Here is a 14,515-nt window from a genome sequence, read left to right on the forward strand (position 1 = left end):
AATGAAACCCTCCACCAGGTCAATTGATTGAAGCTGTTCCTATTGCCGAACTAAGAAAACCGACAACCCTCAGTTTTGACCAATTTCGTGGACTCAACCTTTTGATTAGATAAGCCACGGCAAGAATGCGGCAAAGGGCGACACACTCCACGCATTCGGAGTCAAATTGTGGGTCCGATAGCGGCGCCAGCATTACCGTGAGTCAAACTCATCGTGTTCTCCTCTCACGTCCTCCTCTTGAGCTCCCACCTCATCGAACCAAACCATCTTGATTAAATCAGTGAAAATGGCTACCGATTTGCAATCCAGCAAGATCGCCTTCATCGGTATGCGACCCGCGCCCCCCCTCCGCATGGCGGTTGCTAACGTGGGGCAGGCGGTGGCAACATGGCCGCCGCGATCATCGGAGGCCTGGTCGGCAAGGGCATCGACAAGCAGAACATCATCGTCTCGGAGCCGTGGGACGTGAACCGCGAGAAGATGGCGGCGATTGGCGTCAAGACGACCACCTCCAACGCCGAGGCCTTCGCCGACGCTAACATCGCCATCTTGGCCGTCAAGCCGCAGGTCGCCAAGGGCGTCTGCCAGGAGCTCGGCAAGGCTGCTTCGGGCCGCGAGACGGTGCCCTTGGTCGTTTCCATCGCGGCCGGCATCACGCTCGAGGCTCTGCGGAAGTGGTTGACCCTGGAGGACGGCCGGGTCCCTCACGTCGTGCGGGTCATGCCCAACACGCCGGCCCTGGTTGGCGAGGGTGCGTCGGGCTTGTTCGCTGGCAGCGATGTGACCGAGGCCGAGAAGAAGCTGACGGACTCGCTCTTGGCGAGTGTCAGCAAGGCAACCGAATGGGTGGATAAGGAGGAGCTGATTGATGTCGTCACTGGCCTGTCGGGTGAGTCGCTTTGCACATTCGTGACAGGGTCGAGATGAATAATCCTAGGAGATTTCTGACTCGTGCTCCCAGGATCTGGACCCGCATACTTCTTCGCCATGGTCGAGCACTTGATTTCCAGCGCCGTTGGCCTCGGACTGTCGCCAGAGCAAGCCAAGCGCCTGGCCACACAGACCTGCCTGGGCGCCGGCAAGATGCTCGTGGAGTCGCCCGAGGAGCCCGGCCAGCTGCGCAAGAACGTCACCAGCCCCAACGGCACGACGTACGCTGCTCTCCAGAGCTTCGAGGCCTCCGGCTTCGAAGCCATCGTCGACAAGGCCGTCAAGGCTGCGACGGCTCGCGGCGACGAGCTTGGAAAGACTCTGGGCAACCAATGATGCAGTCGGCTGTAGCGTCAACTGCAAGAAATATCCCAGCCAAAAGCGGGTAGCCGCCGACGGAAACGTTGAGCCTGTAGCCGGGCGACAAGGACATGGAACATGGGCATGGCTTCACGTGGGTGATGGAACGAATCCGCCATCCGCGGTTTCAGCCCGGTAGTTCATCTTCTCTTTCTTTTGTCGGGTTTTTCGGTCTAGAATATAGAGAAGAAAATAGGAAAAGGCACCGCAGAGAAAGTGGGGACAACAAAAGAAATATGAGCAACGAAACAAAAAGGAAAAGAAACTTGTCGCTGATGATTTGTGAGAAGAGTGAGCAGGGGTTCTCCGTCCACCCATGCCGCTGTCAGACTGTACCGTAAATTAGAAAGCGGATTGGCCACGAGGGTGTTACTGAATTTCGTGTCTAGCCGTTATCTTCTGTGTCGAAGGTGACTAGTCACGAGAGCCACAACGTTGGGCAGAGTGGAAGCGGTCCCTGTCTAGCTGAATAGATTGGTACAGAAAAATACTCAACTGGATCAGTGTCTTAGAACGATCGACATCTTCTCGTCGCTCGATTCGCCTACTACCCCTCTCAGCGCCGTGGCAAAAAGAACGTCCACTTCGTCGTGTTCGCCTTCGTCCACGGTCTCAACGACCAAGGCCTGGCTTGCGGTTCCTCTCTCGAACCCAACTCCCTCCGCAAACCGATGCTTGCATATGATGAACGCCCGGCCCTTCGAGACAGCCGTCTTGAAAGCCTCAATGGTCTCGGCCTCCTCGTCGGCGCCGACAAGCACCTCGCACCACAGATCGGAATTCCTCTCGCCCAGCAGCAGTCTGATTATGCGGCGCTTTGTCCCGGCTTCGACCTCGTCGAATTCCTCGATCTGCTGTCTGTGCCACATCCCGCGCAGTCCCCTGTCCTCCCAGACCATGTCATCGTGAATGGTCCCCTCGAGGCCCGCTAGCCGAGATGGCGCCCACCGCGGGCTGATCTTCATTCTTTTGACCCCGTGCATGGCGACCAGGCGTGCGGCGTCCCTCCGACGATTCTGGTATATCGCTTGCATTCCCGGTGCTGAGGAGGTCCACTCCGCATTCCACGGCAGATTTACGAGTGCGAAGAGGGACCGCGCGTAGTCGATTTCATACGTCGACTGCCGCGCCGCCGATGCAAAGGATATGTCGGTGAGCGACAGGCCAACATTGTGAACGTACTGCAGAATTACCATCGAAAGGTGCAGGGAATAGTAAATGCTAGATCTGGGAGGGCGGCCGTTGGACGCCTCGTCGTCCTCGACCAGCTTCTGGAGGTCCTTCATGATGTCGTCCCAGACGAATATGCGATCTGCAGTGACAACGAGCGCGGTCTTCGCCAGCCGGATCTCCTGGTACGTCCACACCCGCGAGATCCAGGCACCGCAGACCAGGCCGACGGCGACGTCGGTCGACGACGCGCCGTGCATCTGCAGCACCAACGCGTCAAAGACGACGACGGCCGCGGCTCCCTCGTATACTTGCGGGAGCGTGTTGATGACTGCGATCTGCAGCGCCTTCTCCTCCTCGCTCAGGTTCAGCCCGGCCGGGTCGGCGTTTGGCACCGCAAGGACGTCCAGCCAGATCCACTCGGCTTCGTGACCGTCGAGAACCTGAAAGATCCTGGACAGGTGCTTGCGGGTAAGGCCGCGCCCCTTGAAGTCTGCCCGGATCCCCTCTCCCCAGACGTGAGAAATTGCGTAATAGCCCGAGTCGCAGAGTTTCCATTGGAACCGTCTGTTCACGCAAAGAGCCTTCTTCTCCGCGACGGCCTGGCGGACCAAGTCCAGCGACGGCCGAACCCACGCGGGCGGCAGCCAGCCGGAAAGTTGCCGCCTGATGAAAGCCTCGTCGGGGTCCGGGCTCGTGTCCTTTAACGGGCAGTGATCTACCGAGGGCCTCTTGATCTTGTCCAAAATACCCTCGACGGCTGTGGCCGACCATCCTCTAAGCTCATTCAGCGCGACTTGCCGAGATGTTGTTGGATTGATGCCGCGCCTCATCAGAATCTCTCTGATTCTCGAATTCGCGGAAGCATTGTTGGAAGACATCTTGACGGCCTGAGTGCTCGAGGCGAATGCTCAATCGAGTTTTGGGGGGCCGGCGGTGGTGAGGTTCGCGGCGAGGCCTGGACGAGTGATTCCGGTCCAAGTTTCTTAGCGATCCAATCGACTGTGCATGTTCAGATGCCGTGCGAGGTGTCACTTGGCGAAATGTTCATAATTAGTAGCTCGATTCGATAGTTTACCCTCCGGGGGTTTAGCTCGTATTGCCATGTCTTCCCAAGACTACCCCAAAAACGACGACAATTGGTCCGTATTATGTATAGCCGCCTTCCGCATCCCGGCCGCCTTGCGCCCCATTATTTATCCCTCCGGTGTCCCAGCCGCCTGATCAGTTGCCTGATGATCCGCGTAAGGCTGGCGAAACGCCCATGACACCCATCAGAAGCTCAAAAGGGACTCGACAGTAGCAAGAACATAGCGACGGTAACAAAAAAAAAAGTAGAGGATTCCAAAATCTTGCCATTGCAACTCTATTGCAGCAGGCTGCCATGTCTTCCGAAAGCCTTGACCAGACCCGCCTCCGCGAGCTGCTGCAGCGCCACGGGATCGGGGCCTGGAGGGCCACGCGGGCCTCCGGCATCGAATTGCGCGCCTGGGCGCCCGCCGACGTCGAGGCCGTCCTCCGCCAGCTGACGCCCGGCAAACCCAACCACAACCCGTGCGGCCGCGAGTTCAACCGGTACACCGGCCTCAGCTTCGGCCAAAGGGCCCTCATATACTCGTGCGTAGGCATCGGGCTCGGCCTGGGGATCCCCATCCTCGTCGTCCACTCGGCGGTGCGGCTGGTCAAGCAGAGGACGTTCTCCGTCTTCCGCCAGACGTGGGACGAGTACGCCCTCGGGAAGCTGCTGAGCCTCGCCTCGGAGTTCGACCAGTACGTCATGGCGCCCGTCGGCCTCGTCCGCCAGTCCGTCGACCGGCGCGCGGCCCTCTGCGTCAACCGGGACGGCGTGTTCCAGGTGATGACGTCCGGGTACTCGGTCATGTCCCACGTGTGGGAGGAGACGATGGGCTGGAACAGCCCCGAGGGGTTCGGCAAGGTGGACCTGGCCCTGCGGAAGAAGGGCATCCACAAGACGCACTTCCTAAAGTTCTTCGAACGGTGCGGCGCGACGTGGCTGTGGGTGGACGTGCTCGCCATGCCGGAAATCCTCGAGGACATGACCCCGCCTCAACAGGCCGATACGGAATCGCTGCGCGTTGGCGTAATCAACAACCTCAGCACCATTTACCGCAACGCGGACAAGGTTTTCGTGTTCGACAGCCTCGCGTTGCAGCTCAAGACCGGCAGTCTGATCGACGTGGCTGTCGTCCTCTCCCTGGGCCGGTGGATCACGAGGATGTGGACTCTGGCCGAGGCAAGGCTGGGCCGAAGGGTGTTGATCAAGACTGCCGACGGCGAGGCAGACCTTGACGAGATCGTCGCCTTACTAGAGGATGAGGTTGCGGAGCGGTACGTCGGCCTTGGGCAGACTCTGGCAAAGAAGCGCGGGGATGCTCCCCCGAAACCAAAGTACGAGCTCTCCGACCTGGTCGACGCTTACAGGTATGCGCATACCGGGGAGAGTATCGACAGCGTCCGAGCAGCTTATCCGTTGCTTGGGCTAGAATGGGAAGCCGGGTGGGACCAGAAGGACGGCATGCTTCACCTAATCAAAGAGTTGCCGACAGAGTCGGCGTCTCTTGCCTCACTGTCCGGCGAGCAAGGACTACCTGAGCCTTACCATGAAATACCTCTGGGCTTGAACATGCTCCGGGGGGACATGAGTCCATCTCCTCCAATAACTGCGGAAAATGTCACTGAAGACTTGGTCAACATAACGTAGTGTTAGTAATTCCTGTTCACAGTGGCGCAGAGACGTAAGAAAATCCCATTCAAAGATACAAGAACTAAAAAAGGTCATCTGGCTGCCGGAGGGCTCTATCTTTATGCGTTTGTATCGAGCTGAATAGGCCCCAGTACTATTTGCCATATCCATACTGTGTATGATGGGACTGAGACCGCCAAGACGGGGATCGGTATCCAATTTCCCATAAATGATGTGCCACCCGCAACCTAAAATGCGGCCGTCGGTTTGATGCGGCTCCTGCTCCCCTGTAGATGGAAGGATGTCCAACGCACTACCATCCATTGCTTATGGAACTAGTGCTTTAAATCCTTTGCCTAATTCAGCATGCGTTGCGATGCCAGGTTACTCCGGGATTGTATAGTTCACAGGCAAATACAACTCCACTGTTGCAAAACCCCAACGATAGCATGAATGTGACGGAGAAAAATTGTTGATCATATTTGGTCTTTTTTAAAAATCTTGCAAGTATCCCTCCCAAGCATAGCTGAGTCATTGTCCGGTTGGTTGCTGGCCTGGGCCTGGGCCTATTGGGGCCTGCCGGAACGCGGCGTCCGGTGTCCTGTCGTTAGTTATAGTCTAGAAATTGCCGCCCCATGTTCTACCGCCTTCTATAATGTTACACGAAGGCCAAGAATGCAGAGACTTCTTTCTTTCTTTCTTCTTCCTCTCGTCCCCGGGAGTTCACCTTTGTTTCCTCCAGAACTCGACTAGCTCGTCCAGCTCGGGCCGGTCGTTTGGGTCCCGCTCGACGCAGCGCAGGACCATGTCTTTCCACTCCGCCGGCACGTCGCTCGCCATGGTCGTCCAGATGGTCTGGTCGGCGGACTGCTCGACCTGCTCCAGCAGCATCCACATCGTCCTGCCGAGGCTGAAGACCTCCGCCAGCTCCGCCGCGCGGGGGCAGGTCTGCTTCCAGTCCGGGAAGACGCTCCAGTTGGGGAACCCCCACTTCTGGTTCTGGCGCGGCGGGCCGGTGTGCGGCGTGTAGATGATCCGGGGTTTCGCGCCCCCGCTGGCGGCCGACTCCTCGGCTTCCTGGTCGACGGTGACCTCGGGCGAGTGCGTAAACATTGAAGCGCCGCTCTGCTCCCAGTCGATGAGCCGCAGGTTGTTCTCGTCGTCGACGAGGATGTTTCCGGGCTTCAGGTCCATGTGGTAGCTGTTGGCGACCTGGTGCGTGTGCTGTATAGCGAGGGCCATCTGGTAGCACCATTTCCCCTTGAGCTCTATCGGGAGCCGTCGGCCGGCCCGGTTCGCGCGCATGACCTGCTCGTCGACCGAGTCCTTCTCAAATAGGGGTTGTAAGAAGCCGCAGACGCGGTTCCTGTTGTCCTCGTCTTGCACGACGACAAGGGTCTTTGGGCACGGCATGATGTTGGGGTGGGGCGGCATGGTGTACAGTGTGCGGATCTCGCGGAGGAGCGTCTTTTCCTGGTGCTCCCTGAAGTCCTTGGTGTCCCGCTTGTATATCTCAAAGTCCATGCCCTTGAAGACGAATTTTGGCGGCGGGGTTGAGCTGGGGGGTTTTCTGGTGACGATTCTGGCACCGGTCTTGCCCGGGAGGGTGCCGGCGACTTCGAGGTCGGACATGTTGACGACCTTGAAGCTTGCGGGCAACCCCTTCCTCGACAGGCTGGAAACGAACTTGTCGTAAGGGGTGAGTTGGCGGACGTAGTCCTCTTTGCTGGGATTGCTGGGAGACTTCTCAGTTGATGGGGCCATAGTTGCGGTTGGTTTTTGCCTGGCTGAATGCGTGGGGTTCTTGATTTGAGCTTCTGCCTCTGTAGGGCTGTGGCTTCGAGAGAACTGCTCACGAAGCAAAAAGAGTTGGCCTGTTTTAAGTATCATGTCGACAAGACTTTTTTTTTCTAGAGCGAGATAGGATCTCAGGCTTCTGGGAACGGGAGTAAGTGGATGCTTCAAAGAGCACCGAGTGACAAAATTGAGCTATGATTTACCTTGAGTCCACGATCTACAGGCGATGATTGGTGTCAACGGGAGCTTGCATGAGTAGAGACTTCCATTCCATCAGATAGTACCATTTCTATATTTTCTTTTCCCCTGGGAATGGACTGAGTCCGTGCCGGAATGGTTCAGGGAGCGGGACGGGGTCGGTGGGATGACGAGAAGGGTTGCCAATGGATGCGATTAGGGCATCGCATGCGGTTTGACAGTTGGTGTCGTCAAAAGGATCTCAGGGACAGTCCAGACCACTTCGAGTGAGACTTCAAACCGAGGGTCCCCCAGAAAACGCTATCGCCATGTCCTGGGCCTGTTCCTAGGCTAGTTGTCCTTGGTTGTCGTCGACGATGTCTCACCGCACCTGAGCCGGTCATCTGACCAGGCGAGAAGTGAGGCGGGCGTGAGATGATATCACGGACGCCATCTTTTTGCAAATGTCGACCCCAACTCGTGTGTGGGCAGGATGCATGCCACTAGGCGGGAGGTGATTGGTGGCATCCGGCAGGTGGCAGTGTGCGTGCCTCCCAGTCGCTCACATTCGATATCTGACAGGTAGGATGTCTGCAGGAGGTACGGCCCTAACGGAATCAGATATCACGAATTCGTGCCTGTTGAAGGGGCCCCGGGTGGTGAGGGTCATGGTCCAAAACGGCAAGGCGACATGCAGCCGGCAGATCGGAAGTGCAGTCGATGGCTCCCGGAGGGGCTTAGCATTTGCTGATAAGTCACATCCGCACACCCCATGGATGTGTGACGTAAGACACTGGATTGAGACAACAGCAACTAGGGTGCTGTAGGTCTTGATGAGGAATTCAAAGCAGGCAGGCAGGGTGAGTCGCTGACAATCTTCTTCCCGGGGGTGGGAGGCCGGGAGCTGAGCGTCATTGGGGGGTGGTGACATGGGTTCAGATTTATTGATCCGTGCCGCGGGAGCGCTTCGGCCGGGGGGAGGAGGGGAGGGGGATAGGTATTTGCTTGCGACGGTGTGTCCGGGTAGCTGAACACACAACGTTGGGGCGGGCCTAATGCTTGTCTTAGCCTGCTCTGGCTGAACTGCGCATTTCGTACCATTTTCCTGAGACAGCCGAAGGGGGTTTGTTGGATGATACGATGCGGGAAAAGAATTGGTGGTGGAAAAGGTGGGAGAGATATCGCGATGCGCTCTCGCACAGTCCCACAAAAGGGAGGTTCTCGGAGCGGTCGCCGGGAGTCCAATCACGGTGAGGGGGAAGAACCCACTGGCGGCTTAGAGCGGCCTCGAATCCCCCCCGGCGATCATATCGAGGAGGACATGTGATGTGACGGCCCAGCGGGAACCCCCCCAAAAGTGCGGTCCGGGGAGCCCACCCCTGTCTTCCGCGGGCTGGCGCTTAGGCTCAGGTTGGCAATCGACGATGGCTTACAGAAAGCCACTGAGAAACGACTGCCCCGTTCCATCCATGCCGTGCGAGTCCATTGGGCCGATACCCACTACGGAGCAGACGGCAAACCTCCGCCGGCGTCGCGCACAGGCGGGCGTGCATGGGCCCTTTGTTTTCTTCACAAGCAAGCCTGGGAGAGCGACAGAGAGCGACAGAGAGCGAGAGAGGAGAGTGCGAGAGTTGAGAGAGTGCGAGTGAGTGGCGAAACCCGACTTGGTTCAGCCATGGTTTGGAATTGTGGCGGCGGAGAGTTGTCCCAGGCCAAGGCACTTGCTTGGAATCCTCTTCTCAACACGCAAGGATTAATGTGGCCCCGGAACCCCCAGGGCCCGAGGGGACAAACCCGCCGTACCCCCGCACACAAAGGCTCAGGCGCCGGGATGCAGACTCCTCCTTGTTAAGCTTGTTGTGATTAGGAATTAGGGAGGGAGGGTTTGCTCTCCCCGGTTCAGACATGGGACGACAAAAGATGGGGTGCCACGACGAATAGATTACCCGATCCGTCGACCGTCGTCAGACAGCCTGGCGGAGAGTAAAAGTGAGACCGACCTCTCCTCCACCGAGGGTCTCTTATTCACAGGATCCTCAACAAGATAACTCGTCCTGGGATGTATGCCCATCGACTTCGGCACCTCCATCCTCTCCCCAAGACGTCCAGGACACTTCACAATCTCGCGACTCCCTTGCTATATACCGTCATTCCACGAAACATTGGGGAGCTCCAGCGAGGTCGAGACTCCGTCGGAAGCCACTCCGCCTGCTCACTGTGGACCATCATGACTTACCCGGCTCCATGTGCTGCCAATATCAAGGGCTTTTAGTATCGTCTCGAGTGGGGCTCTATACAGCGTTGCTCTGATCTACAATTGGCTCTAGAGACACGTCGAACTGGCGAATGAAGGCCGATCGCCTCGTGCGCCCGCCTCAGTGAGTCCCTGGGTTTGGGAGCCACCATTCTCTCATTCTTCCCTGCTCTTGGCCGCTTATTGGCCTGTTGGTGGAGTCTCTGAACCTGGAGAAGCTTAAAAGTGCATATTTTAACTTATCGGCAGTCGGGCCGGGCTCACTCAACCGTTGAAAAGGCCCAGACCAGACAAAACCCTTTTGCCACCAAGGCGTGAGAAACAACCCCCCATCCCATTTTCCCAGGCGTATTATTGAAACATACAGACTCTGATACCACGCCAGGTCTTTCGGGAGCTTCCTCGGACGCATTGTGTCGGACCATTTGTCGCCTCATATTCACCCCCGGTTGGACGCGGACAGACAGACAGACATACATACGCTACCCACTCACCTCCACATGTTTGCGGCAATGGCATCCGTCGTCCCTGCGTCTCTGTACAATGCTAGATAATTTCCAACCCGTGGGCCTCTCCCTTAATGAGACTAGCCATGTCGGCAGTTATAGGTGCATGTAGATCCCTCGTCGGCTTCCAGTACAAGCCGCGCGCCTACCTCGATTCTTTGGGAGAGTTGCCAGCCGCGGGCCGCATCTTCGACAGCCTTGCGGCAACATCGATCTTCCCTGAAGAATATGCAGCCGGAGTGGTGAGTCCGGCTGCGGTGCTACCTACATTCCTCTTTCTCTCTCTCTCTTTCTCTCTCACACTCACACCATCAGCCGCTATGCGGTTGCTCAAGGAGTTTTTCTCGGCAGCCAACTTTCAAAGGGGCTTATCTGTATCATTGGTCAGTCTAATAGCCGGATTTGCGACACAATACACGGAGAGTTGCCGAGACTGTTGTCTATCTAGGAACCGCAACCCGGCATCATCCGCTCCTGAAGTCGATACCGCTACAGCTGATCTTGGATGATTCTGAACAGGCTAATGTTTCTGAGATCAGCATGTATCACCGGAGAGGCTCACGGGGCATGGAGTTCGTTCACTCTTCGTCGACGGGGACATGTGAAATCATTTGACGCAGAATCTCACTAGGCCAACCGACTATGCCAATGATTATAACAGAGGGAGGACTAGAACAGGATGTTGACTGCTGAGTCAATTAGGGAAGGTCAGTCACATTCCATGCCAATAACTCGGCCGTTAGGGGCGCTCGAGCGGATGGACACCGCATTGCGTTAGGCTGATAAGTATTATTCATCAAGTCATATCAAGAACACTCAAGAAATTCTAGGGGAGACTACAGAGCCGCCACCCTCCTATGACCTCTCAAAGTCAAACGCTGCGGGCGTGCTTTTCTTGCTCCACTGATGAACCAGCGCATCCCCCGAGCGCTGCTTCTCCCTGAACAACGCCTCGGTCATATATTTGTACAACCAGATGTTAGCTCCGTTGTAGACGATGCTGTGGTCACTGTCGGTGAAGGAAAGCCACTTCATCTTGGAGACGGGCACACCGGCACCAACCAGGAGGTCGATCAGGGCTGCCGCGTTCTGGTAGTGCACGTTGTCGTCGCCAGTGCCGTGGAAGATGGTGAACTCGCCCGCCAAGTTCTTGAAGCCATCGGCGTTGCGGACGGCGGTCTCGTTATAGCCCTCCTCGTTGTCGTCGAGGGTCTTCATGTAGCGCTCCGTGTAGAGCGAGTCGTAGAAGCGCCAGTCACTCACGGGCGCAACAATCAGACCCGAGGAAAAGACACCAGAGTCGGCCTCGAGGACTTTGGCGGCAAGGTAGCCGCCGTAAGACCAGCCAAAGATGCCGATCTTGCCGGCGTCAACGAAGGCATTTTGCGCCGAGAGCTGTTCTGCCGCCCAGATCTGGTCCAGGGGCTCGAGACGGCCGAGATGCCCGGCAACAGTGGAGCGGAAGTCGCGGCCCTTGTAGCCTGTTCCGCGGTTGTCGACGGTGTACGTGATGTACTCCAACTCCGGGTTCGAGGCGATGAAGGCGCGCCAGTTGATGGATTGGTAGCGCTTCGTGACTTCCTGGGCGCCGGGGCCGCCGTAAGGAGTAAAGAGCGCCGGGTACTTCTTGGAGGGGTCAAAGTTGGCGGGCAGGCGCTGCATGACGTTGAGACTGTAACCGTCGGGGTGCTCGAGCTCGAGGTAGGTGATGTTGGGGAGCTTGTACTCCTGCAGGCGGGCCACGAGGGCCTCGTTGCTGGTGATGGTACGAATGGGCTCGGTGGAGTTGACGGAATAGAGCTCCTGGTAGGGGACGTTGGGACCCTGGTAGGACAGGATGTAGTAGCCAGCCGACGAGGAGAAGGAAGCGCTCCAGTAGCCGGCGACGGTGTCGTCGACGAGGGCCTTCTTCAGGCCGGAGGGGTAGGACACGGAGTAGAGGTGTCGCTCCGTACTGTGGTGCTCGGTGGAAAGGTAGTAAACGAGATGTCTCTCGGTATCAATTTTGAGCACAGCAGACACCTCCCACTCACCGCTAGTCAGGGGAATGGCGCTGCCACCCTTGACAGGGTGGAGGTAGATGTGGTTCCAGCCAGACTCGTCGGAGGTATCCAGGTAATAGGCATCGGTGGAGTTTTGCAGAGGACCGATGTACTGGATGCCCTGGTTGTTGTCGAGCCAGCCGTCGGAGCCATCACGCTCGCGAAGAACCTCGGAGGCGTAGCCTTCGATGTCAACACGAACGAGCTTCTCCTGGTCCTGGACGCGGTTGAAGGCGCGGTAGGCCACACTGGTGTGGGTAGTGGTCAACCACTTGACCTCGCCAACGACCAGGTCATCAACGGGGAACGCGTCAATGGCCACAGGGGTAGTGGTCTCGGCGCCGATGTCGAGAATGGTCAAGGCCACAGTGGGGTTCTTGCTGCCGACCTTGGGATACCGCAGATCCAACTCGACGGGGTAGGGAGGCGCAATGTCTTCGCCGCCCATGAAGTAGGGAATGGTGAAAGTTTCGACGCCCGTCTCGTTGAAGCTAAGGTAGGCGAGGTACTCGCCGTCCGGGGAGAACCAGAGGGTGCTGCTGCTGCCAAAGATCTCCTCCTCGTAGACCCAGTCAGGAACGCCGTGGAACAGGTCGGGGCCGCCGTCGTTGGTGATTTGGGAGATGGAGCCGTTTTTACTGAGGAACAGGTTGTTTCCGCGAACAAATGCCTGTTCCCCCCCCAAAAGTGTAAGCAGCCAGTCAGACATGGTGGGCAAGCAGATGAAACTTACAATAGCGTCTCCCACGGGGGCGAACTCGGCGTACTGGATATCGCCTGCTTGGTCGTCTACCAGCGGCTCGAGAACACCGGATTCGACGTCCAGGATGGAGTAGTCGGCGAAGTAGGAATAACGGTACTGCTTGGTATAGTTGGTGGCAAACAGGACCTTCTTCTGGTCGGGGCGAATCCAGTAGTCGGCGAAGTCGGGAATCTGATCGGCGGGGACGAATGTTTCGTTTGCTCCAGAAACAATGTCCTCAACGACGAGAGCATTGTTGGAGAGGTAGATAAAACTGCCGTCCTCGGCGCCCGAAAGCCAGCTGACTGACCGGGAGCTGGCGCCGAAGCGCGGAGAGACGACGGTTTCGTTCCAAGTCACGACGCGCTCGCCACCTCCAACGGGCTGGTGCGGCTCGCGGGGAGGATCAATGGCCGAGGCGGAGCCCAAGAGCAGGGCAGCCGCAGTGGCCGCCTTGAGGAGTCGGGCCATGGCTGGTGTCTGTTGCCGGGGTGGTGTTGGGTGTCCTTGAGCCTCTGCAAGAGCGTGTCCGTGACGAATACCGACAGCGCAGAGACGGGGGCGGCGGGGCAGAGAAGAGACGAGGAGGACTGCAGACGAGGCCGAGGTGACGATGACGATGACGGGGGGAGGGGGAGCACTTGCAACTTTATACGGTGCCTGACCGCAGCCGAATGCAATGCATTTGAGCATGCAGGTGCTCGTTGCAGTGGGCCGCTGCGCTGCAGCATCAGCCAGCGATCAACCAACGACCGGTGTAACCGTCCAGCGATGGCGTCGACGATTGCATGTTGTGCTCGGTTGCCAAGAGGTTAGATTGGAGCTCCATTGAACTGGCCCTGCTGCCATCGCCGTCGGGGAACCCGGCGACGGCTTGTGAGTGGTTGACCCGGCGTATGAGGGCCATTGTTGGACAAAGAGACCCGAGGCGCGATAACGACCTGCCCAAGCTGGCTTGATGGCAGTACCAAGACTTTAAATTGACGACACCGAGAGGGTCGCTAATAACACGATAGAGGAGGCCAGCAGAGCTTGTGCGAAAAAAACAACGCGAGCACGCCAAAAGGCCAAGACGAGCTTGCACAGTTGCATGCCTGTTCGGGAAGGTTGCATTTGAACCGGAGAGCGACAGTGGGCCGCTGGCGCTGGGGTTGGGGCCGACGGGCGGGTCTCTCGAGTCGCTGCGCGGGCAAAGGCCGGCCAGTAAGTCTCTGTGGTGTACATTACGGCTTTTCCCCAACTGAACGTTGTCGTAAGTACAAAGTAATTATTAGTGCCGGTAATTGGCGGCGGGAGGAACGAAGGAACGGATGATGCAAGGCACCTCGTCCGCGCAATTACCGAGCACACCTTCCTCTTATCCTATCGTTCCAAAGAGGAGGATGGATGGATGGACGGACGGATGGTGTAATGCCAATCAATCAATGGTTGCTTTTTTGTATGCAAGTGGTTCATCCCATGTTCCAAGTGTCGTAAGAACCAGTTTTCAACCTCAACACCACAACAAAGTAGGTACCGATAGGTAGGGAACTCGACCCCTGCTGTCACTCTTTCGACCGCATTTGGGTCAAAGAACCTCCAGGGTTTTCTGTCTAACCTCTCTTAAGACTAAACATCTAGTCCAAATTTGTCCGTTATAAGTGACATGTTTTCCAAGGGTGCAGATTGTTCTGTGCGCTAGATAGTTGCCGTGAAGCCATTGCTCTAGTGCCCGTGTTCAACAACGAAGACTTGGTGACACCAAAAATATCACTCCTTAAGAATCGTGGGAAAGAATTGGGGATTTAAGTGCGAGATTCGGCCGTAAAGAGTAAATCTGCGGGAACCTCCTCC

The 14,515-nt window shown here is 57.3% G+C and overlaps 5 protein-coding genes across 5 annotated transcripts; 2 read left to right on the plus strand and 3 right to left on the minus strand.

Annotated features, from left to right (window-relative positions):
* Positions 1 to 286: 286 nt before the first annotated feature.
* On the plus strand, positions 287 to 1,266 carry EsH8_III_000318 (pyrroline-5-carboxylate reductase dimerization-domain-containing protein; the record flags this gene model as incomplete). The annotated part of the gene is made up of 3 exons (XM_083262043.1): positions 287 to 326; positions 377 to 889; positions 962 to 1,266. 3 exons carry the CDS (start codon positions 287 to 289, stop codon positions 1,264 to 1,266), a joined length of 858 nt encoding a protein of 285 aa, XP_083122530.1.
* A 524-nt stretch (positions 1,267 to 1,790) lies between these two features.
* EsH8_III_000319 (uncharacterized protein) lies at positions 1,791 to 3,341 on the minus strand (the record flags this gene model as incomplete). The annotated part of the gene is made up of 1 exon (XM_083262044.1): positions 1,791 to 3,341. One exon carries the CDS (start codon positions 3,339 to 3,341, stop codon positions 1,791 to 1,793), a length of 1,551 nt encoding a protein of 516 aa, XP_083122531.1.
* A 503-nt stretch (positions 3,342 to 3,844) lies between these two features.
* On the plus strand, positions 3,845 to 5,182 carry EsH8_III_000320 (uncharacterized protein; the record flags this gene model as incomplete). The annotated part of the gene is made up of 1 exon (XM_083262045.1): positions 3,845 to 5,182. The coding sequence occupies one exon, from the start codon at positions 3,845 to 3,847 to the stop codon at positions 5,180 to 5,182; it is 1,338 nt and encodes a 445-aa protein (XP_083122532.1).
* Positions 5,183 to 5,887: 705 nt separating this feature from the next.
* On the minus strand, positions 5,888 to 6,928 carry EsH8_III_000321 (uncharacterized protein; the record flags this gene model as incomplete). The annotated part of the gene is made up of 1 exon (XM_083262046.1): positions 5,888 to 6,928. The coding sequence occupies one exon, from the start codon at positions 6,926 to 6,928 to the stop codon at positions 5,888 to 5,890; it is 1,041 nt and encodes a 346-aa protein (XP_083122533.1).
* Positions 6,929 to 10,753: 3,825 nt separating this feature from the next.
* On the minus strand, positions 10,754 to 13,375 carry EsH8_III_000322 (dipeptidyl peptidase IV N-terminal region-domain-containing protein; the record flags this gene model as incomplete). Its single annotated transcript, XM_083262047.1, has 2 exons — positions 10,754 to 12,610; positions 12,674 to 13,375. The coding sequence occupies 2 exons, from the start codon at positions 13,373 to 13,375 to the stop codon at positions 10,754 to 10,756; spliced, it is 2,559 nt and encodes an 852-aa protein (XP_083122534.1).
* Positions 13,376 to 14,515: the final 1,140 nt, after the last annotated feature.

Source organism: Colletotrichum jinshuiense, chromosome 3, assembly GCF_051148585.1.
Source record: "Colletotrichum jinshuiense chromosome 3, complete sequence".
In the NCBI taxonomy this organism is placed as follows: domain Eukaryota; kingdom Fungi; phylum Ascomycota; class Sordariomycetes; order Glomerellales; family Glomerellaceae; genus Colletotrichum; species Colletotrichum jinshuiense.